We start from the raw sequence: 22690 nt of genomic DNA on the forward strand, positions 1-22690 counted from the left end.
TATGAACTATGAAAAAAAAAAAGCTAAACGGATGTGAGTGAGTCATGAGGAAACACTTCTGTGATTCTGGTTATGGTAGGACATCTAGTCCACAGGAAGATGGTCCCCTGTCAGAGACTGTCGCCCCTAGACCATACTATTTGAAATCCCAGCTTGACACCTGGTAGCTCATGTCCCCTCAGACAAGGTACGTCGTGCCTGTGGCCTCTGGTTTCCTCATCAAGAGAGAAGAGAGCAGTAGCTCCCATCTTGTACCTCTGCGGAGAATTGAGTGGGTTCAAGCCTGACACAAGGTGGGTAGCCAGCAAGCATGGGACTAGAGCATTCAAGAGCAGGTGATCTCGGGCGCTGACTCTAATCCTCATGCAGGTAGACATTGGTAATCTCTGCTTACACAAGTGATGGGCTTTCTCCAGGAAGCAAAATCACGACATTAAAAAACAACAACAAATAAATCACCCTCTTGTTCTGTGAGTGTGTGAGTGCAGAAGGTAAAGGAAAGAAGTGGAGATCACCACTTTGTCAGTGGGCAGGACAAAAGTGTTGGTCAAGTGTCCATGGCCCCCAACCAGATGCTGATTGGGGATTGGCGCTCCCTCGAGAGTGGACATCAGGAGCATATCCCTGAAGCGAGAGCTGCTTGCAGGGGTGCAGGGTGGGTGGGTGGCGCCTGTGAAGTGCCCATGGACAGTGTGGCATGGTGTTCAAGAGATACAGGGGCCATTGTTGGCCATGCGGATGAACAGGGGTAGGTCTGGATGACCAGTGCTGAAGTGGGGCCTCTTGTAAGAATTCAGAATGACATTTCTCTATTCTCACATTGGGAGGACAGCTTAAAATAGCTGTCAAGTGACATATGTGTTTCCTCTCTGTACTGTGACAGAGTCTCACAAGCTCAGTATCTTAAAACAACAGAGATATCTCTTCTCCTGCGTCTGGGGCCTAGCAAGCCAGTCAAGATGTGGTCAGGATCATGATCTTGGAGGCTCCAGGGGAGGACCTTGCCTTGTCTCAACCCAGCTACTTCTAACCGAATATAGTCCCTGCACATTTGGAGTTGTGTATGTCACCCCCAGCTCTGCCTTGGGGGTCACATGGTATTTTCTTGGTGTGTCTCTGTTTTCTCTACCTGTGGGAACACCAGTCCCGGCATTGATATTTAGGCCCCATTCTGAGATTCCGGGCACCATTTCTGCTGCTTAATTCAGCATGAATGGTTATGTGCCCAGGTGACTACTCCAGTAAAAAAAAAAAAAAAAATGGTAGAACATCCCCCAGAATCCCAGAGCATTCTCAGGCCTCTTGCTGATCATTTCCTACTGCCTACCATTACTGCAGACAATTGCAGTAAAGATTTCCATCACCATGGATTAGTGTTTTTTTTTTCCCTGTTCTGGCATGTGAGTAAATGTGATTTATATACCACATGATTTTTTATGTCTGGCCTCTTCAGCTGAGGTTCATGCATATCATTGCATAGATGTGTAGGTAATTTTTTTTCATTGCTGAGTATTCCACTGTGTGATTGTGTCACCCTTTGTGTAACCAATGTGATGGATAATTGGAATACTTTCTACTTTTTGAACTATAAATTATTCATAATGTGAATATAGGAGCAGTGTTTGTTTTTTAAAGGTTTATGTATATTTTACTGAAAAGGCAGACTTACAGAGAGAAGATACAGAAAGATCTTCCGTCTGCTGTTTTCACTTCCTAAGTAGCCTCATTGGCTGATGCTGAGTCAATCTGAAGCCAGGAGCCAGGAGCTTCTTCAGGGTCTCTCATGTGAGTTTGGACTTTAGTTTTATTGGGAAGGCAGATACACAGAGAAGAGGAGAGACAGAGAGGAAGATCTTCTATGTGATGATTCACTCCCCAAGTAGCCACAATGGCCAGAGCTGAGCTGATCTGAAGCCAGGAGCCAGGAACTTCTTCCAGGTCTCCCACGCGGTTGCAGGGTCCCAAGGCTTTGGGCCATCCTTGACTGCTTTCCCAGGCCGCAGGCAGGAAGCTGGATGGGAAGTGGGGCTGCCGGGATTAGAACCAGCACCCATATGGGATCCCAGCACATGCAAGGTGAGGACTTTAGCTGCTAGGCCACCCTGCTGGACCCAGGAGGTTTTTTTTGAAAGATTTATTTATTTTTGTTGGAAATGCTGATCAGATTTATAGAGAGAAGGAGAAACAGAAAGAAAAATCTTCCTTCTCTTGGTTCACTCCCCAAATATCTGCAAAGCCAGAGCTGAGCTGAGTAGAAGCAGGAGCCAGGAGTTTCTTCCAGGTCTCTCATGTGAGTTTAGAATCCCAAGGCTTTGGGCCATTCTCCACTGCTTTCCCAGGCCACAAACAGGGAACTGGATGGGAAATGTAGCAGTGGGACATGAACCAGCACCCATATGGACTCCTGGCACTTGCGAGATGAGGATTTAGCCATTGAGCACCATGCCAGGCCCAGTAGATTCCTTTTATAAGGCTGCTTGTGATACTCTGTGGGATATTGAGTCCCACTGGATACCTGCAGCACCCTCACTTCCCAGTGTATAATAACTGAGACTACCTCCAGACAGAGCCAAAAGTCCCCAAGGGGACAAGATGACCAGGAGCCTAGAACTCCTGCTCTGGAGGAAGAGTCAGCTGCATGCTAATTATATTCTCAACACCTCCTTAACACTTTTTCATACCCAGACCCATACATGATAAAAATCATTCCGATGGCTTTGAGGCTGGAAAACTCAGTATGTATCCAGAAACCCAGGCAGTCCTGTTTTGAGAAGCAAGCTTTGGGAACAAGTCACAAAGGCAGGAGAAGTCTATCTGATTGCTGAGGGACACCACCGTAGGAAGGAAACACTCTCTGCTCCCATCAGGCATCTTGGCACAGCTACTGATTGGTTGCTACCTCTGCTTGCCTCATGGGAAAAGACTTGATCAGAAAGCAGGATGAGTTAGCAACTCTTGATGAATGAATGGATGTGGGCACTAAAATGTCAGCAGATGCCAACATCAGCTCAGGTTAAAGCTGGATTTTTAAAAATTTTTTATTACATTTTTTGACAATCTTTACATAGTTAATTAGGGTAAAAAGGTTCAAGGGCTATAGGAAAGTGGGTAAGACAATTAGTTCCATATTGTTTCCTTCATATATCTGAGGTAAAGGGGGATATTGAGGGAGAAGCCCCACCCAGTCTCTCGCCTGCCCCAGGTCCTTGATGTGAGGCATGCTCCGAGGGTCTTGCTCAAGCGGTTTTGATAGTTCAACAGTTCTGAACTGCTGCCAGTCTCGCCACTCCAAGCACGATGAGGTCGTTGAAGAATCCACTGATTGACATAGTTCATCATAGAGTCTCCATTTGCCCAGTATTTCACTGCCAACATATAGCTGAGGTGGTTGATTGACTTGTTCAGTTTTCTGTCTTTTCTTGGTTAGGGTTCTGAGTCCAGCATTTCAATTGGGGAGATCTCCAAAGAAACTTTGTCTGAGGTGTTCCCAGACCAGATTCTTGTATGTTCTAGCAAGCACAGGGTCCGGCACAGTCCATCACCCCGATCAACTGGTGGTTGCAATTGCTGGGTTGGTTCTGTTTTCAGTCCCGACTTCCACCCAAAGGGAGCAGTCCCCGGAACCCAGGCAGGCCCGGGGACAGCTCACCACATGCACACGGTAGCTGGCATCTGGAAAGCTGGATTTTACATGCTTGTTTGGTGAGGCCAGGAAGCTCCAGGCTCCTGGTTTCAAACCATCTCTGCTCTAGCTGTTGGAAGACCTTTCTCTCTTGTGTGTTTCTCTTTCTGCCTCTGTAACCCTGCCTTTCCAATAAAAATATATACATTTTAAAAAGTTAAACCTAGCATTACAATATGACCCAACAATTGCACTCAGATATATATCCAAGAGATCTGAAAACATAGGTCCACACAAAAACTTGTAGACAAATCTTCCTGTCAGTGTTATTCATAAAAGCTGTAACAACTGCAGTGTTTGTCAGCTGGTGAGCGGTCAGAGACAGTGCTGAGTGTGTGTGTAGTGGAGTGTTACTTGACTGTGAAGAGGAATCAGGCACGGATACATGTTAGGGCTGCCATAGCCAAGGTCCATGGACGGAATAGCCCCCTCCTCACCACATACTCCCCCTGCCGCTTCTCCAGGAGGACATGGCTGGGAGCTGCAGGGCAGCATGGGGAACAGGCAGGGAACAAACGAGTTCCTGGTGTCCCCTCTCATCAGAACACTGACCTCAGCACCCTCAGGGCTCCTATACCTCTCACCCACCTCCTGTGGGCTGTATTGCTGGTGTCCAGAGGTCAGCATGTCAGGGGGCTATGGCTCGTCACCCTGTGGAATTTGGAGAAACATAAACGTTCAGTTCCTGACATGCTACCAGCAGAAGGAACCCTGAAAACGGGCGGAGTGGAGCCAGTCATGGCAGATCATGTAGTGTATGATTCCATTTGCATGAAATGTTCAGGACGGGGAAATCCGTAGAGACAGAAAGAAGAGTGACGGTTGCCAGGGACGGGGGGAATGGGAGAAGGAGGGCAGGGAGTGACTGCTAATGAATACAAGGCTTATTTTGGGAGTGATGAAAATGTTCTGGAATTAGAGAGTGGGTGATTACCACACGATTTTGTAAAGGCACTAAAACAAAACAAAAAAACCCACCGCACTGAACAGTATACTTTAAGCTGATTTTCACTTAAGAGGCAGAGACACATATAGGCAGATAGAGAGTTTTTGTGGGCTGGTTCACTCCCCAAACACCTGAAATGGCTGAGGCTGGTCCAGGCCAAAGCCACGAGCCTGGACCTCAATCTGGGTACATCATGTGGATAGCAGGAACCCACGTAAATGTGCCATCTACTCCAGCCCCTCTAGGGTGCAAGTGAAGAGGAAGTTGGAATTGGAAGTGGAACCTGGGCTTGAATCCAGGCACTCTGATGTGGGTTGCAGGCATCTCAAGCAGTTTCTTACTGCCGTGCCAAATGCCTGCCCCAGGAACTGCACAGTTTAAAGAAGTGAAAAAAAAAATTTTTTTTATAGTTTAAGAAGCTCTTAGGAGACACAGCAGTCCAATATACCTAGTTGTCGTTCAAAAAAAAAAAAAAAAAAAAAAAAAAAAAAAAAAGAAAGAAAGAAAAGAAAAGAAAAAAGCAACTCTAGGGTCTGGCATGGTAGCCTAGTGGCTAAAGTCCTCACCTTGAATGCGCCAGAATACCATATGGGCGCAAGTTCTAAGCCTGGCAGCCCCTGCTTCCCATCCAGTTCCCTGCTTGTGGCCTGGGAAAGCAGTTGAGGATAGCCCAAAGCCTTGGGACCCTGCACCTGCATGGGAGACCTGGAAGAAGTTCCTGGCTCCTGGCTTTGGATCAGCTCAGCTCTGGCCGTTGTGGTACTTGGGGAGTGAACCATTGGATAGAAGATCTTCCTCTCTGTCTCTCCACCTTTCTGTATATCTGCCTTTCCAATAAAAATAAGCAAATCTTTTAAATAAATAAATAACTCTTTTTTAAAAAGCAACTCTAAAAAAATGGAGTATGACCCATGTTGTGATATAACAGGTTAAACCACCCACTCCCTACACTGGAGCTCATTGTAGTTCCTGTTCACTTATTGTTCCAATCCAGCTTCCTGCCAATGTGCCTCGCGGACAGTAGAAGATGGCTTGGATACTTGGGCCCCTGTTAACCATGTGAGAGGCTTAGATGAAGTCCCTGGCTCCTGGCTTCAGCCTGGCCCAGCATCAGCTGTTGCAGTCATTTAGTGAATGAAAAAGCAAATGGGAGATCTCTGTTGCTTTCTCTTTGCCTTTCAAATGCATGCATGCATAAATGCTTTTAAAAAATCAGGAAAAATCAAATGTGGAATGTGGATTCTGTGTTAAATTCTATTAAGGATTTATTAATTTGGAGGTGTACCATAATGCTATCATACTAACAAGCACTTTAAAATAGTCCAAGGAGAAAATTTGAATGATAGAATTCTGATCAATGTTTGAAGCTAAGAAATAGCTCCATTTTATTTGAAAATTTCCACATCAAATGTTACCAAAAAAAATGTGGCAGAGTAGGGGGAATTCTAGAAAACTCATCTTGAAACCATTGATGTGGGGCAGTAGGGCAAGCTGTGATGCCGGTGCTTCATATGAATGCCGGTTCCATCTGCTCCACTTCTGATCCAGCTCCCCGCTAATGTGCCTGAGAAGGCAATGGAGAATGGTCTAAGTGCTGGGCCCCTGCACTCATTGTGGAAGACCCAGATGGAGTTCTAAGCTCCTGGCTTTGTCCTGGTCAGACCCCAGCCACTGCATCCATAGAAGAGTCCAAGGAAGAAGCCACTCCCAGAACATGCTCTGGGCTGGAGCAGCCTACATAGAGGTTAGCCATGTGTTCTCAACATGACCAGATCACCACAAAGCTCAGAAGCAGCACACGGTTACTACTGCTCCTGATCCTGTGAGTTGACAGGGATTCTGAGCTGGCTTGCCCTGGGACCAGCAGAGCCACAGTGGCCTCACCCAAAATATCTGAGGCATCAGTATCTCTTCTGGGAAGCTGCCCAGATTCATAGGATGTGAACTCTTCCTGCAGCAAAAGTGAGCAAATCCCAGGGCACAAGTGTATGTCCCACTGGTTAGAATGAGTCACAGCCAAGCCCAAGTTCCAGCAGTGGAGGAACAAGGACGCCTTTCCAGACTGCCTTGTAGTGCACGGGGGCCCAAAGTGCTAGGGAGCACTGGGCCAAGGCTCCCTCAGCCTGAGATGGCCATGTGACATATGGGTGGAGTGAGCCCAGCGTTTAGTGAATGCTAGGTTCAGAATCTTATTTCTCCTGGTAGAACAGGGGTGGTGGGTAAAAAGCTCTCAGAAATCAGAGATCCTGGGCTAATGGAATGAGCCAGAATTAATAGTCCCTATTTCTGCCTTTGTTTGTCTCCCTTTCTCTCTGGTCTAAACTCAGTCCAATTTTCTCCCACTTCTTCCTTGCAGAGAAACCTATGACTCACTCCTTGTGACTAGTTCTTCTTGTCTCTCTGAGGACAGTGGCTTAAGTCGCAATGGGAGAGCAGAGTTGAGGGGCCCCAGAAGCCATACGGCCCTGGCCAGCCTGCCTACTTTGTCTCTACTCCTTCAACTCTAGGATGTGGACTTACTTGTATGGAATGACTCTGGGGCTCAGTTGGGCCCTATCCTGCTTGTGGGCGAATGATCAGGCTGGACCTTTCTGGGAAAAATAATGGCATGGTCGGGTGTGAGGGGCTGGTTGAAGGAATGGCCCCCACTCTTCACACCGCCCCCTCAGTACCCTTTGCAGTGAGAGGTTGCAACTGCTCACATCAGAAAGTGGAGTCTTTACCCCTGCTCCTGAGTATGCTTCGGCCCGAAGAACATGATGGAGGCTGTGAGTGTTCTGAGCTTAGGCTTAAGGTGCAGTGACTCGATGGCTATCTTTCTTGGAACCCTACTACTGTTATCAGGATGGACAAGCCTAGACCAGCTTGCCGAGAATGAGTCATCCCCAGTGCAGCCAATTTAGACCCACCAACATAAGCAAGGCTCACTCACCTAGGTCAGCTGAGCCCAGCCCAGCTCAGCCCAGTCTAGCCTAGCCCTGAGTAGCCAAGCAGTGGAGATCAGCAGAGTCAAACCTCCATCAGCCCAGCCCAGCCAGCCCATAGCTTGTGAAAAAGCATCCACCATGGTTGTTTTCAGCCACCAAATTCCGAGCTGATCTGTGATGGTACTGCCAAGTGAATGGGTGCTTGGGAGGTCTCTCACTGGCTGTGGGTGGTCTAAACACACTTCCCCTTCAGGGTTAACTTCCAGCGTTAAACCACCAGGATTGCAGTTCAAGGTCCTGCTGCTCCGATTCTTTTTTTTTTTTTCTGCTCCGATTCTTAGGAGGCGATCTTGGTATGGTACCCAGGTAGGGGACAGAGGAACAAAGGCAGGTGGCATGGGAAGGCAGGGTCAGTGACTGGTGGTGAGCAGGTGCTTACCATCCCTTGGGCCATCTTCTGCTGCCTTTCCCATAAGTACTGGCAAGGAGCACGTGGAACTTGATCTGATACTCTGGTATGGGATGCCAGTATCCTCATCAATGCCTTAACCCACGGAACCAAGACTACTCTAGTTTTTTTTCCCCTGTAAATTTATTTATTTATTAAAAAGGAAGAGTTACAGAGACAGAGGGAGAGACAGAGAGATCTTTCATCACTGGTTCACTCCTGAATGGCTGCAATGGCAGGGGCTGGACCAGGCCAGAACCAGGAGCCTGAAGCTTCTTTCAGCTCTCCCATATGGTCGGCAGGGGCCCAACCATTGGAACCATCTTGTGCTGCTTTCCCAGGCAGGTTATCTAGAGTGGGATCTAGAGTGGGAGTGGAGCAGCCACGGTTGGAACCCACACTCATGTGGGATGCCAGTGTTGCAGGTGGCTGCTTAAACTGCTGTGCCATGACACCAGCCCTACCCACTGTTAAATTTTTTAGAAAAATCTAAGTTCTAGGCACACCTGAACAAAATGAAAAGAGGAGGCTGCCAGCATACAGCCTGGCCCTGTTCTTCCTTCACCTAGGCCCTCCACATGGCCTCTCCCATGGACAATTTAGTACCTTGTCACCTCCTTCCTGCTCCTCATGCCTGCCCTCTCCCTGACCCTCGTGCCCCGAGTCGCTGGTTTGATGAAATGAACACTGATGTTCTCTCCCCTTGCCGTGATGACTGCGAACATGCCCTCCACTGCTGAGCTGTGCAGATTGCCCTGCCTGCTGTGCCTTCTTGCAGAACTTGATCTATGCCGGCTTCTCAAGGATTCCCTGAGGCCAGGGCTAGAGTGGGTGGGGCGGGTTGGGCACACACTCAAGTGCCTTACCTGCCCCACTGCCACCCCTAGAGACAGCCAGCCAAGCTGCCAGCCAGCCAGCTAGATGTGCGCCCTCCCAGAAGCAGGGAAGGCCACTCACCCATGGGCAGAAGGCTCACCAGGAGCCCTGATTAGTCCTCTTTTGCCAGGGAGGGGCTCAGAGGCCTTTGCTCCATATCCAGTCCTGACCTCCAGAATGGTGTGCCTTCTCCGTGCCCTGTCCCCATTCTGGCTCCCATGTTGTCTTGGTCATTTCTGCTTAAGCTCCTCTGCGACAGCTGGTCACATTTCTTTGTCTTGGTGGAACTACAGTCATCCACCTGACCCCATCTCTTAATTTCCTTACCAGGGTCTGACAGTCAGGATGCCGTGTGGTGAGGCTTGGCACCAGGGGTCTTTCTGAGCGAAGGGCTGCCGCCAGAGCCCATGGGCTAGGGCAGGATAGAGGGCCTGTTTCTGGGAGTGCCCAGCCCCGTGTGTAGCAGAGCCGAGGGAGCCTATAACCTATGCTGCAGTCCCTGTGGGTGGCTTGCAGCGCAGTGGACAGTTGGGTTCCTGGTGAAGGCACCTGCTAGATGTCTGTGCCCCTAGCTCTGGCTCCTGATTGCAGTGTCCTGCTAATGCAGATTAAGTAGTCATTGGGAGACATGGGTTGAATTCTTGGCTTTTAGCTTTGGCTCTGGCCCAGAGCCAGCTGTTGGCATTTGGCGAGTGGAGCAGAGGATGGGAGCTCTGTCTGTTTCCTTTACAAATAAGTGTGTGCCTGAATGAATTGTTCAAAAATGTTATACTTAAATGAGATGACAACTTCCAGCCATTTGTTTATTCATAATCATCATGCAGAACCACTCAGATGTCCTGTAGACTGGTAGGTAGACAGGTAGACAGTGACCCATTGGCACAATGGGATACTACTTAGCCAGGAACGGGAGTGAACTAACACCAGGAGGCTGAGTCCCAAATGCATGTGGTGAGTGATGGATGCCAGACACAGAAGGCTACACCCACCAACTGCCTGGAGATGTGATTTTAGAAAAAGCAGATGTGCTGAACAGAGGATAGACATGCTGCCCCCTAGGACTGGGGCCGGAGGTAGGGTCAGGGCGAGAGGAGGAGCTGAGCACAAACCATGGGAGCAAAGAATTCCGGCGTGGGTGGAAGTGTTTAAAGTCTTCATCTTTGTACTGCTTCCCTGAGTGTGTGTATTAGCCCAGACTCTCTGGGAACTCTGCCCTGAGAAGGGTGAGTTTTGATGAATGGAGATGATACCTCAGATATCCTGAAAATCACCGAAAGTCGTGCTGACCACAGGTCATGGTCAGGCTAATGTCTGTAGGATCGCAGTAACCACAGGACCAAGGAGGCAGCTGGGGTGCTAGTCAGAGGTGTGAGGCACACTGAGTACCCCCCATGCCCTCTGTCCAAGCCTTGTCTGTATCCTATGTCATACTTGGGAGATACTTATTCTAAAATTCTGTTTGTTACACATTTATTTGAAAGAAGAATTTTTTGTTATTTTTGTGCAATTTAGATTTAATTGGATACACAGTTGTTTTTTTGTTGTTTTTTTTTTAAAAACCAAGGCAGCCCTACTAATAGAGGAAGTGGATTTGGGTTAAGAGAAGGGGACTTTAAAAAAAAGTTCATTGAAAAAAGGATGGATTTAAGAGATAAGTTTAATCTTTGTGCCAAAAAAATAAAAATCTTGAAATCTGTGTATTTTGTCACGATACATATTTTCCACGAGGTTTTTGAAAGTACCCTTGTGCGAGGGTGGAACTCAGCTGTGTGTTAAGTGAACATAAGGGGTCATCGGTCTCTGCTTTCCCAAACTCCCTGAAGCCTGGGCTCTCCATGGGCTTCACCCTTAATCTCACCTCCTCCAGGCAGCCCCCGTGATAGGTGAGCTCCCACCACCTGTGCATTTCCGATCTGCTTTTGTTCAGGCCAATGGCCGGCCGGCTGCCAAAGGCGTCGCCAGGACTCAGTACCGGTCTGGCGACAGTAACCATTTTCGTGCCAGGAGCAGTGGTTCCTGGTGCCGGTGGGATAGTGGGTGCCATCCGCTTCAGGGATGCTCGGAGCCAGGCTGATGGCTGAGTGGCAGCACTGCTCTTACATAATCGGCTTCTCTCCTCCTTTCTCTCTCCAGAGCCAGACTTCACACTGAGCAGCTGCGGTCGGAGGAATCCGAGAAAGCGCCACCCAGCCCCGGATTCCAGGGGCCTGCTGGGGCCTCTCGCCTTCCTCCTCCTCCGGAAGGAAGACCCCAAGGCCACAGTCTTGGGCCGGCTCAGGGGCTACCATGGGCCTGGCTGCTGCCACGCCCCGGCTACCCTCCCCACTGCTAGGCAGATAGGGAGCCTGGAGCATTTGGCACCCCCTGCTGCCCAGCCCCGCCCTCGGGCCAGCCCTTGCTGACTTGGTGGCCACCTCTGCTCACCCGAGGCCATGTAGGCCCCCCAAGCTCAGGCCTCTGTGGATACAGCGCCGGGGACAGCGCCTCTGCTCTCAGAGGACCCAGCCCATCACCATGCCCCGGGGATTCGTCTGGGTACACTGTGAGTACTGGGGATCCCCTGGGAAACTGACCTCCTGTGACCCTCTCCCTCCCTGTGGCCTTGGTCCGGAGCCAGGCTCAGCTGTAACCACGGCAACCTGTCCTGGCTGGTGAGATGTTGAGATGCTTCCCACTGTAGCTGAAGGTGTGCACAGTGGAACTTCCATGGCTCTCTCCTCCTCTCCCCACACCTGCTCTCCTCCCTTATGCCAGGCATAAGGCTCAAGGTGGATGCTGTGAGCAGGCTGGGCAACAGCAGCTCCTCACCTTCTCAGATGCGCTGAGGCCAAGAGTACTACGGGAATAGAGGCAGTAGAGAGGATTTCCACTTGCTTGGGTGTGGCCAGTACAGGCAAGTGGGGTGGGGGTAGGGTGGGGTGAGGGGGCTGCTCCAGAAAGAGTGCAGGGACCCAGGTGCCTGGAAAGGCAGCCCTGTACCCTCTGGCATCCCCATCCCTTCCATTCACAGCATAGCACATACTAAAAAGCAGAATCAAAGTGTTGTGGAGACAGAAGAATAAGTTGAAAATGAAGATAGAAAAACACAGAGAAGGGTATCTGAGAATGTCTCGGGTCTGCCAGGTGGCAGGCCTGAGCGCCCATTATCATGTGAGGTTCAGTGCAATGGAAAACAAACTCATCCTGTCTTCCTGGTGTCTTCCATGCGCCCACTAGGGAGTCAGGGCCATGGCAGCGGGGACCTTACCTGCCCACAGGGTCCAGCACACATCAAGTGCTCACCTGTGTGCCAGCCAGAAGAGTCTGGGGGAGCCGGAGCCCACAGAGACTGCAGAGGGGAGCAGGGCCTACCCCCTCACCCTTGTGGAAGGAGACGACCCAGCTGACTCTGGCATCCTGGAAGCATTTAGGTTGTGTGGGGTGAGCTGTTAGGTGCAGCGGTCTCCATGGTGGGGTATCAAGGCAGGGCACAAGCAGAGGCTCAGCTTGGTGAAGCTGGGGCTGGAGAGCTGGATTGGGTTTTGTGGGGCAGAGGCCTTGGGAACTGGGTAGAGAATGCCTGGCTCACTGGAGAATAGGGAGCTCCTTGGGTGAGGGTGGCTTGTGGGCTAAGGCAGTGGGAGGGAAAGTGCGGCGACCCCTAATGATGCATCTACCAGTGCTGGCCGGAGTTGACATGAACCTTCCATTCCCCGAGCGGAAGTGAGAGTGATAGACACTGTGCAGAATGGTTCCAGAAGGGAGCTTAGGACTAATGGGGAGGTGAGGGAAGGGGAGGGGTCACCAGGTGGGGCAAGGGGGTGCTGCCTGGAAGAGGGGACCGGGGACAGCTGGCTGCCTGAGCGAAGACTGCCTGTGGGTGGGCAGCTCAGAACAGCAGTGACAGATTTTCTCTCAGTGTGGCAGGGCAGAAATCAGAACAGAGAGTCCACTGGGACCCGCTCCCGCTGAAGGTGCCTGAAGGTGCGAGGGGATGAGCTTGCCTGGCTCTGGTGGCCCCGCCAGCCCTTGGCTTGTGACCACACCCCTCCCTCCCCTTCCCCCAGGCTTTGTCCTCGCTCTTCTTGTATTTAGGGCCCCACCCCTAAGCCTGGCAGCATCTCCTCTTAAGATCTTTCTGGTAAACACCTCTGCAAGGGTCCTGGGTTCCAGATGACAGTGAATGAGAACGGGGTGGAGCATCTGCTACTCCACATGCCACTTAGGCTCCGATGCGGCTGGCCACAGGGGCAAGGATGCCAGGCCTCATTTGTTAGCTGCACAAAGGTTCACGTGCTGCCCCCCCATTACCCCCTGACCTCTCTCCAACTTCCTCTTTCCTTTTGCAGACCGTGCAGGGAGGGTTTGGAGCTAGTGGGCAAGTGTGGCCTGGTGGCCATGTTTGTGCACTGCACCTGCTGACCCCTTTCTCCCCACCGCTACCTTTTGTCCTGGTGAAGGTGACAGGGTAGTTTTTGGGCTACCGGCTCAGAGGGAGGTGGGGAGAACAGGGTTTCACGGCAGCCCATGGGCCTGCCTGTGCATGGCTGAGATGCAGCCCAGACCTTAAGACCTCAGTGGCCAGACCCTGGAGGCCCCAGCCTGTGAGACTGCCAAGGGCAGTGTGGGTGGGTTTTGGGGATGGAGTGGGCATCCTGTGAGCACTGCCATGGGGACAAGATGACCTAGTGTGGACAGAAACTGTTTTTAAAAAGCAAGGTGGGACTTGGGAGTTTTCTGTCACATCCCTGTGGACCAGGTGTGGCCCTTGCGACATCACCTTGGAACTCTGGTGCCCTAGGTCCATGGTTTTCAGACTCTGGACCCTGGGCCAGCAGCCATGGTATCACCTGGCCCACTGCTTGTTGCTTGTTGGGAAAAGCAAACTCCCTAGCCCCGTATGTCCTGGGACTGCTGAATCGGAGGTCCTGGCTGGGGTTAGCCTTTCTGAGCCTTAAGCAGCTCCCCAGGGAAACTTGATTATGGTGTGGGTAACAGTGTCAGCACATCACCCCACGGATGGGCTGTCTGCTTGGGTGACTGGTGAACCAGATTGGTGGTGCTGAGAAAGAGACCCGTGGGGGTCTGTGTGTGTGTGCTGAGGGAGAACCTTGGGTGTGGTGGGGGAGTGTCTGGCTGAGACTTTGCAGGAGGCCTTCAGTATGAAGGAGCACTCAGGGCAGGGCAGGGCCACATGGAGCAGACACCTGAAGGCAGAAAGGAGCCCAACCCACAGGGCTGCGAGGTCTGCTGGCTCAAAGGGGGACCCAGAAAGCAAACAGATGTGACGCAAACACTGGCCTGGTGCATATGTTAATTTGCTTCCTCAGGCCCAGTCCTGCACCCAGAGCAGGGGAGGAAAGCAGGTAGAAGCACAGGACGGAAGGCAGGCTTGCCAGAAATGGGATTCTACAGCTGGGGGACTGGCAGATTATAGCCGCACAAAGCACAGAGCCCCAAGAGCCCTGAGGATCCGAGCGGGAGAGGGAGGGTGCAGTGGGCTGCAGCAGGTGCAAGGCCCGGCCACAGGACTGAGTAGGCACATACAGAGGCCCACAGGTGGTGCAGCCCTGGCCTAGGGGGAGGGTGCAAGGAAAAGCCCAATCAGAAAATCAGCTTCTTTGCGTAACCAAGGGTGAATCCGGGCCATGACAGCCTGCCTGGCTATCTTTGCAAAAAAAAAAAAAAAAAGGCGGGAGGATAGGGGTAGGTGGGAGTCAATAGTTGCTTCTGACTATGATAGCAGCAGCTTTTGATAGTGTACCATACAAAAACAGATGTTCAGTATACAAAGATCATAAACATTTCCCATGGAGATTCAGTACGTTTCTTTCTACCACAGTTCTCAAGCACACATGTACATAAGGAATTCAAGGCAGGCCGTAGACTTCATCCCTTTAAAAACTTCGCACGCGCTGTTCTCACTGCATGAACACATCATGCGCATTCTTGGACAGTGTGCCTTCCTGAGTAGGGACTGTCCAAGGCCATGTACGATTTTTCAGTATTATGAAAATTATGCTGTAGTACTCGTCTTTGTCCACAGATCTTTCACTCGTGTCTCTATTTTTTGTTTTCCTTGTGGAAATAAGTTCAGTGGGTCAGAGGGTGTGGATGTCTGTAAGGTTTTATGGGTTGCAGGGCGTGGACAAGACTAAAACCATTAATAGCAAAAATTGCTTTCCAGGATGAGAGCTCCTGCTTCATTCCTTTGCCAGCCCTGAGTGCTATTAAAAGCAGCATGTGGGAGCGGGTGGCAGGGAGGGGCATCCCGAGCCTGGTGGGTGCAGCAAGCTAAGCTGAAGCATGAGACATCTGACATCCCATATGAGATTGTCGATCCAGCTCCCTGTGAATGCGCTCTGAAGTGCTTGGGCTCCTGACACCCACTTCAGAGACCTGGCTGGAATTCCAGGCTCCTGACTGTGGCCCGCCACAGCCCTTGCTGTGGCAGGCATTTGAGGCGTAAACCTACAGATGGGTGAACAGTCTTTCTCTCTCTCTCTCTCACCATCTCTGTTGCTCTGTCTTTTTAATGAATGAATGAAGAATGAATGTTTGGGGGAAAAAACTCCACACACACAAAAAAACTTTCCTTTCTGATGGATAAAAATGCCGTCTGATGGCTTGAAGGCTTGCATGAATTTCTTGTATGAATGAGGTTGATCTAGGGAGTATATCTTGGCCTTCTCTTCTTTCTGCTTTGATGCACTTAACTCATTCACACTAACTCATTCATACTTGCAAATCCTCAGATACGTTCCAAGCCTGTACAGGTAGGCACTTGTCACAAAGACTGTTTGGGGGTTACAGTGACCTCCAGTGGTAAACGCTGGTAATGCTTTGGCAGAGGGCGACATGCATTGCAGGAAACTTGCATGGCATCTGCTTGCGTGGGATCCTCTTAGCTGGCCTCAGCCACCAAAGTGGTACAGCAAATTGGGAGGGACACTGAGGCCAGAACAGGGAAGAAAAAATCACTTAGATTAACAAAGAATCACTGCAGCCAGCATCTGCATGTGAATCCCTAGATAGGAAACCCAGGCACAGGCTTTGAAAACATGAGCCCCTTTCCCCAAGTCTGGGGGCAGGGCAGGAGAGGGAGGGGACTCCATGTCTTGGAGGCATATTCTGCTTCCCCAGAGGATGCTGGTGGCCACACTGGGAGCCTGGAGCATGGTGCCAGGTACTCATGAGCTCTCATTGCCTGTGGTCCACAGATCTTGGGATCCTCCTGGGCATGGCCTTGGGGAACGAGGGCCCGGAGGTGTGGCCTTTGGCCCACAGCAAGGACTGCATGGTCACTGGCTTCCTGAGGGACAAGCTACAATACAGGAATCGGCTTCAGTACATGGTAACCACATGGGCACTGGCTCTGCCCCCCAGCCCAGGGCTCACCTCATGGGGTGGAGGTGGGGGGCTGTGGGCTTCCTTGGCTCCTTTGTCCAACATACACACCCTGAGTGCCAGCTCCTGCCCATCTCTGGAGCTTATGTCACTTCTTCCTGACCTAACCTTTAGTCCTTGTGTCATTCACCCTATGACACAGCAAGGGACTCCCCTAGGTCCTAATCCTGGGGACAATCCTAGGCTCTTATTAGCAGGGAAGCTGGGATCCAGGAGTTGGCATGCTGGGTTCTGCTGGTAGAATGGAGGTGACTGTGGCATACTCTCTGTGGCTTTTCTATGCCATTTCCCATGTGAGGCACACGGCTCGCAGTGTTGTGTGTGGCCACCACCATCTTCTCCCTGCCCCACCATGAGCAGAAGGATCTGAGCATTCCGTTCGCCCAGAGGACAGCAGGCTGAGCTTTCTTTGTTCCTTTGGGGCAGCCAGACAGCTCCTCTCCTTGGAGAACCAACCTCTGCCAGCCAGGGCTGGACCTGGGCTCTTCCTCTCCTCCACCCACATTCCTCTGGGAGTGTGGGATTGGGGTGGGAGGAGAGGAGGGAGCCTGCCAGGTCCCCTCTGCCTCTGACCTCGCCTTGTGTCCTTGTGGCTCCTAGAAACACTACTTCCCCATCAACTACAGGATTGGCGTGCCTTACGAGGGGGTGCTCAGAATCGCCAACATCACCAGGCTGGTGAGGAGCCCTATGACCCCTCCCCCAGGGTCCCCAGCCCAGGAGGATGGGCAGGTGGGGGAGTCTCCACTGCCTTGCCCTAGCTCCTCTGGCAGGCTGGTGCTGAGCCCAGGCCCCAGGTTGTCTGCTGCCCAGGCAGGGACATCGCGGGGTGGGACAGGGTCCGAGCTGAGAGGCCTTTATGTCTGGGGGTTCCAGTGGTGTCCTCTGTCACCTGCAGCAGAGAGCCCGGGTAAGCGAGCAGGAGCTGCGCTATCTGTGGGTCCTGGTCAGTCTCAGTGCAGCTGAGTCGGTACAGGAAGTGCTGCTCGAGGGCCACCCATCCTGGAAGTACCTGCAGGAGGTGCAGACGCTGCTGCTGACTGTCCAGCGGAGCCTCCTGGTGAGCTGGGCCTGCGTGCGCATGTGTGTGTGTGTGGGGGGGTCTGACAGGTACGGCTGAGGGCTGTGAGGGGAAATGCTGAATGTATAGAAGCTTCTGGTGTGTCTGGATGACTGTCTGGGAGAGGGGAGGGCAGGCTGGGACCAGGACATCCCGAGACCCAGAACCAGGATAGGCTCTTGCCCCTGGATCCTGGGCAAAGCTTCCAGCTTCATGTCTGTGGCTATGAAACACATGAGATACCTCTTGGTGGGGAGGGAGGGGGAACCAGGGGTGCCCAGCAGATGAAGTTAAGGTCCGTGAATTAGGATATAAAATATGCTGATGGCAGAGACACAACACCATCTGTTCATGCAAACCCACAAAAGGGCACAACACAGAGCTGGAAGTCGGTGTGAGCCACAGACCTGAGTTACTTGTAACATTTAGTTCACTTTGAAGAAGAGGCCCCTCTCCTCCTCCCTGCTGGCTGGCTGGATAACACTGAACCAAGGCTCAAACACTTGACCTCCAAGTCCCCAAGTCATATAGAAGTAAGGGAACCATGATCATGACGTACAATCCTGGATGGGCTTGCACCCTGGGTCCCGCTTCACCTCCGGCTCCCTCCCCACCCTCTCCAGTCCTCTTGGGACTCTCCTGTGCACCTGCTGACCTGCTCCGCCAGCTGCCTGGCCCAGCCCTTGCCGGCATATCCAGCACCCGCTGAGAGCTTCCGTTGATAAAAGGGCTCAGGGACCAGCAAGTGTTTGTGCAGCTGCCTAGATCTTCCCCAGGATGGAGTGGAGGGTGGCTCCCGCAGGCCTGCAGGCCTTGGCCAGCCTAGCAATGTGCATGGCTCTGTGAAGCAGCTCTGTGAGCCTCTCAGCGGGTGCGCAAACCTGGGTGCTCTTGTCCGCATCCTTGCAATCTAGCTATTTTTCATTCTCATTCAGCTGGCTTCTAAATCTCTCTCCTACAAGCCTGGCTTTTTAAGATGGATTTAACTGATCAGAGCAGGCATTTGGTGCAGCAGTTAAGTCATTGCTTGGGCTGCCCACGTCCTGTATTGGAGTGCCTCAGTCCTGCTTCCAATCCAGCTTCCTGTTACTGCACGCCCTTGGAGGCAGCAGGTTGATGGTGCAAGTTCGTGGGTCCCTGCCAGCCATGTAGGAGACCTGAGCTGAGTTCTGGCCCCTGGTTGGTACAAGTGTTTGGGCATTGAACTAGTAGATGGAAGGTGTCTCTTTGCCTTTTGGACAAAATGGAGAGAGAGACAGACAGACAGACATGCACATGGCCTTGGAGGGTCATTTTACTGCTGGGTTCCAGATCTGTCCCTTGCTCGTGAAGGGAAGGGGTTGAGATGAAGCTTGGGGTTGTCTCCCAGCTGCGATTCGATGAGGGCTTCCTCTGGACTCAGGGCTCTGCCTTGTTCCTGCGCCACCTTCCCTCCTTGCCCTCATTATACTCTTTTCAAAACAAGTTGCTGGATGGAGACTATGAGAACTGTACCAGGAGCAAACAATCTGGAACAGCAAATCTGCCAATTAAAATTTTTATTTGTTTTTAAAAGATTTATTTTTATTTGAAAGAGTTACAAAGAGAACGAGAGAGAGAGATATCTTCCATGCACTAGTTCACTTTCCAAATGGCTGCAATGGCTAGAGCTAGGCTGATCTGGAGCCAGGAGCCAAGAGCTTCTTCTCAGTCTCCCACGTAGGTTCAGGGGCCCAAGGACTGGGCCGCCATCTGCTGCCTTCCCAGACCATCATCAGGGAACTGGATTGTAAGTGCAGCCCACTGTACTCAATCCGATGCCCGTATGGTATGCTGGTGCCACAGATGGAAGTTTAGCTTGCTATACCATTGTGTACCCCACCCCATTTAGCTTTTTTTTTTAAGGTTTATTTATTGTTATTGCAAAGTCAGATGTACAGAGAGGAGGAGAGACAGAGAGGAAGATCTTCCATCTGATGAGTCATTCCCCAAGTGGCTGCAATGGCCGGTGCTGTGCCGATGTGGAGCCAGGAGCCAGGAACTTCCTCCTGGTCTCCCACTTGGGTTCAGGAACCCAAGGCTTTGGGCCGTCCTCGACCGCTTTCCCAGGCCACAAGCAGGGAGCTGGATGGGAAGTAGAACTGCCAGGATTAGAACCGGCCCCCATATGGGATCCCGGCACATTCAAGGAGAGGAGTTTAGCTGCTAGGCCACGCCGCCCGGCCTCCGGTTTAGCTTAGTTGAGATGCTGTTTTCCTGTTGGAAGCTTCTGGTGGAGGGTCTCCTTTCTTGGCTTTTCTTGGCCTTGAGTGTCTGAGCAGCCCAGCAGCCCAGAGGGTTGTCAGGGCTCTCCTTCAGGAGAGCTGGGACTTCTTTGCCTCTGGCCATCCCTTCCCTCCCCTCTGGGGACTTGTATCCTGCAGCTGCTGTAGCAGCAAACTCCTGCAAACCTGGGGCCTCAGAGAGAAGTGCATCTGCTAGCTGTCAGGGAGGCCCCAGGGGAGGGCCCTCCTCACCTCTCCTGGCTTGTGGCAGCACCTCAGATGGCCTCTGTCCTGGGAACGTGCCCATTCCCTCAGGACACTCCCGCTGGACTCAAGGCCCACCACGAGGCCCTTAATGACGCCCACTGAGCCCTGGGAGACCCCTTTCCTGGGCTGCTGCCTCCTCCAGGAAGGCCATTATGCTTTCAAGCTCCCAGGGTCCCCCAGCAGCCCTGGCCTCTCCTCATGGGCATCTGCCCTTTGGGGTGTCCCATGTCCTTCTGGGTCAGAGTGCTGTGGAGAGAAGGGCTCTGAGCTCCGATCTGGACATTGGGCTTCTCTGTGGCGTTTATGCCTCAGGATACTTCCTGTGGGCTGGCCTGACAATGAGGGACAGCTTTTTTTCCACAAGGGGTGTGTGTGTGAGGGGGAAGGAGGCAGGTCATCCTGGGTTAGAACCACAAAGATGCTGCCTGTCTTTTCCCCATCTTGGGCTTGGTTGCGTGGTGGCCTTTGTGGGAGCCTCCCAGCACCTGCAGAGAGAACCCTCACAGGCCGCCCTGTGGTGTGGCCTCAGCCTTCACTGCCCGGTGGGTTTGTTTCCTCTCTCCCTCCCTTCCTTCCAGGATGTGGAGGTCAGCCCCAAGGTAGAGGCCGTGCTGTCCCTCCTCAACGCTCCCCCGCTCAGCCTCAAGCTGGTGCGGCCCAAAGCCCTGCTGGACAACTGCTTCAGGGTCATGGAGCTGCTCTACTGCCCTTGCTGTAAGGCGCCCCTGTGGGCTGGGAGGACGTCGGGGTCAGGAGGCTCAGTGGGTGCACCTGGCGCGGGCCCTGGAGGCGGGTCAGCCTTGGAAGCCGGAAGCTGGCCCACTTCCGGAGCCCGTGGTTAGGCGCCCGCGGCAGGCCGGCGGTAATGGACGTCTCTCGCCTCTTTCCGACTCTCTGGCAGGTAAGCGGAGCTCCGTACTGAACTGGCAGGACTGCGAGGCGCTGAACCCGCCGCCACCCCATGGCCCTGAGCCCTCGCTGCAGTGTGCGGGCCCCCGGCTGTCCCCCACCTCCGTGCCCGGCCCTCCGGATGCCCACGCGGGACGCCAGGCTCCCTGACGCCACTCCGGGCCTAAGACCGCCTGCCCTGGGCGGCCCGCGTGACTCAGTGGACTGGGCCCTGCGTGATTCAGCTGGGGTGGTGGTCGTGGTGGGGCCCTCGCGGGGGGGAGGGAGAGGACTCCTGGGAAGGGGTGTCTCTTGAGGCGCTGTGGGGCCTGCTCACCTTAGGCAGCCTCACCTGTGCCGAGTGCTGCAGGGCAGGCCCCGGGCTGGGGCTGGTCGGGGAGGATGCCCCGGCCCAGAGCTCTGCTCTGCGGGCAGGAGGGGAGGCCCGCCAGGGGGCGCTGTCAGATGCCACGTCTTGCCACAGTGGATGCTCTCCCAGTTTATTTTTTCTATTAAATGTTCGCTTTGATTCAGTTTGGTTTGCCCTTGCAGACAAGCTTAGAAGGGTGGTGGTGGTGGTGACGGCCGGGGCAGGGAGTTGGCCTAGTGCGAAGGGGAGGAGGGCCTGGGGGATTGGTCTAGGGTCTGGGGTTCAGGAGAGATGGAATTGAAGTGGATGGAGCCTTCGAGAAGAGCTGAGCGAGGCACTGGTCTTCCCCGGCTGTGGCCTTCCCTGCAGAGCCTGTCAGCCTCTTGGGGTGGGAGGGGGCTGGCTGTCTCCAGTCTGTGATTTGGCCATCCTGTTGTGCCTGTCCTCTGTCCCCGACAGCCTCCAGCAGCTGTCTGGAATGGGAAGGGCTTGGGGTGAGGGGTCTGGGGGCCCAACAAAAGCAGGCAGAGGCGAGAGTGTTAATTACAGTACAACTTTATTAATACTGGGAACTTCACAGTGCATTTGTTACTTGTAGCAGTGACTACTTCAATCAAGGGGAGGGCAGAGTGAAGGGGGCAGGGAGGAGAGAATTTATCCAAAAAACCGGACAGAAAGAACAGGATGAAAATGACACAAGGTGGGATGGAGGGGGTGAGCCAGTGGACAGGATGAGAAGGAACCAGGGAGGGGCAGCCTGGGGTGGAAAAATAAATTAAAAAAAAGGAACAAGTTAACAGCACCAGAAAAGTTACTTCAGGCAAAAGAAGCTTTTGAAGAGTATTTCTCTGTACAAAACGAGAAAGCAAATGAAAGTAAAGAATCCCTCCCACCCCCCAACCAAAATTTGCAGAGTGGGGAGACTGGCTCGGCTTGGATCCAGGGGCAGGCCTATGAGGTGCTCGCTAAACAGGTAGGGGTGGAGTATGTATGTACAGCCTTGGAGGCCTCAGGGCTGCAGGGAGCTGGATGGGGGTCCACACAACTGTGCTGAACTCCCCATGGGCTCTTCCTCACAGGGCATCCAGGCTCAGCCACCCCTGTGGGAACAGAGGCTAGGGCTGCCCACTGCCTCCCCCTCAGTCAGCCCACCTGGCAGTCCCTGAGAGGACCGTGTGCCCAGAAACCCCACCCTTGGGGCTTCCCCGCCCAGTGGGTCATCTGCTCTGCTGGCCCCCAGCCACTGAGGCTGTGCCAGGAGGCTTGAGCACCCTCTCCTCAGGAGCTTTTGGGGAGCCCCGAGGGAAGCTTCCTGCCCCTTCAGCCCCACCCAGCTGGCTGTCCTGCTGCAGTCCCAGTTCATGGGACTCCCAGGGGGCCTAACCTGAGCCCCGGGTCGGCTCTAACTCTGCGCCACCCCAGGCGAGGACACCCTGCCTTGTGGCCCACACGCTCCTTGGATCCCTGCTGTGCTACCCACCTCTAAGTCCACCTGGAATCCCTCCACATGCCCTAGGCTCACATGCTTTCTCCTGCTCACATTGGTGACTCAGGTGTGGTGGGGGTGAGAGCCCTGCTCCCGCCTTACCCCACCCGG

General features: G+C 52.8%; 1 protein-coding gene across 4 annotated transcripts in view; it reads left to right on the top strand.

The window, feature by feature from the left end:
* IL34 (interleukin 34) overlaps positions 1-20991 on the top strand; it is a 56190-nt gene extending 35199 nt beyond the window's left edge. For 3 of the 4 annotated variants that reach the window (XM_004599965.2, XM_058674667.1, XM_058674668.1), the window contains exons 2-7: positions 11013-11421; positions 16079-16212; positions 16866-16943; positions 17164-17325; positions 20414-20549; positions 20737-20991. In XM_004599965.2, coding sequence (XP_004600022.2) covers positions 11394-11421; positions 16079-16212; positions 16866-16943; positions 17164-17325; positions 20414-20549; positions 20737-20894 — 696 coding nt within the window. In that variant the 5' untranslated portion in view covers positions 11013-11393 and the 3' untranslated portion in view covers positions 20895-20991. The remainder of the gene's footprint in view (positions 1-11012; positions 11422-16078; positions 16213-16865; positions 16944-17163; positions 17326-20413; positions 20550-20736) is intronic. The other variant, XM_058674669.1, reaches the window with a different exon arrangement.
* Positions 20992-22690: the final 1699 nt, after the last annotated feature.

Source organism: Ochotona princeps, chromosome 16 (genome assembly GCF_030435755.1).
Source record: "Ochotona princeps isolate mOchPri1 chromosome 16, mOchPri1.hap1, whole genome shotgun sequence".
Taxonomy (NCBI): Eukaryota; Metazoa; Chordata; class Mammalia; order Lagomorpha; family Ochotonidae; genus Ochotona; species Ochotona princeps.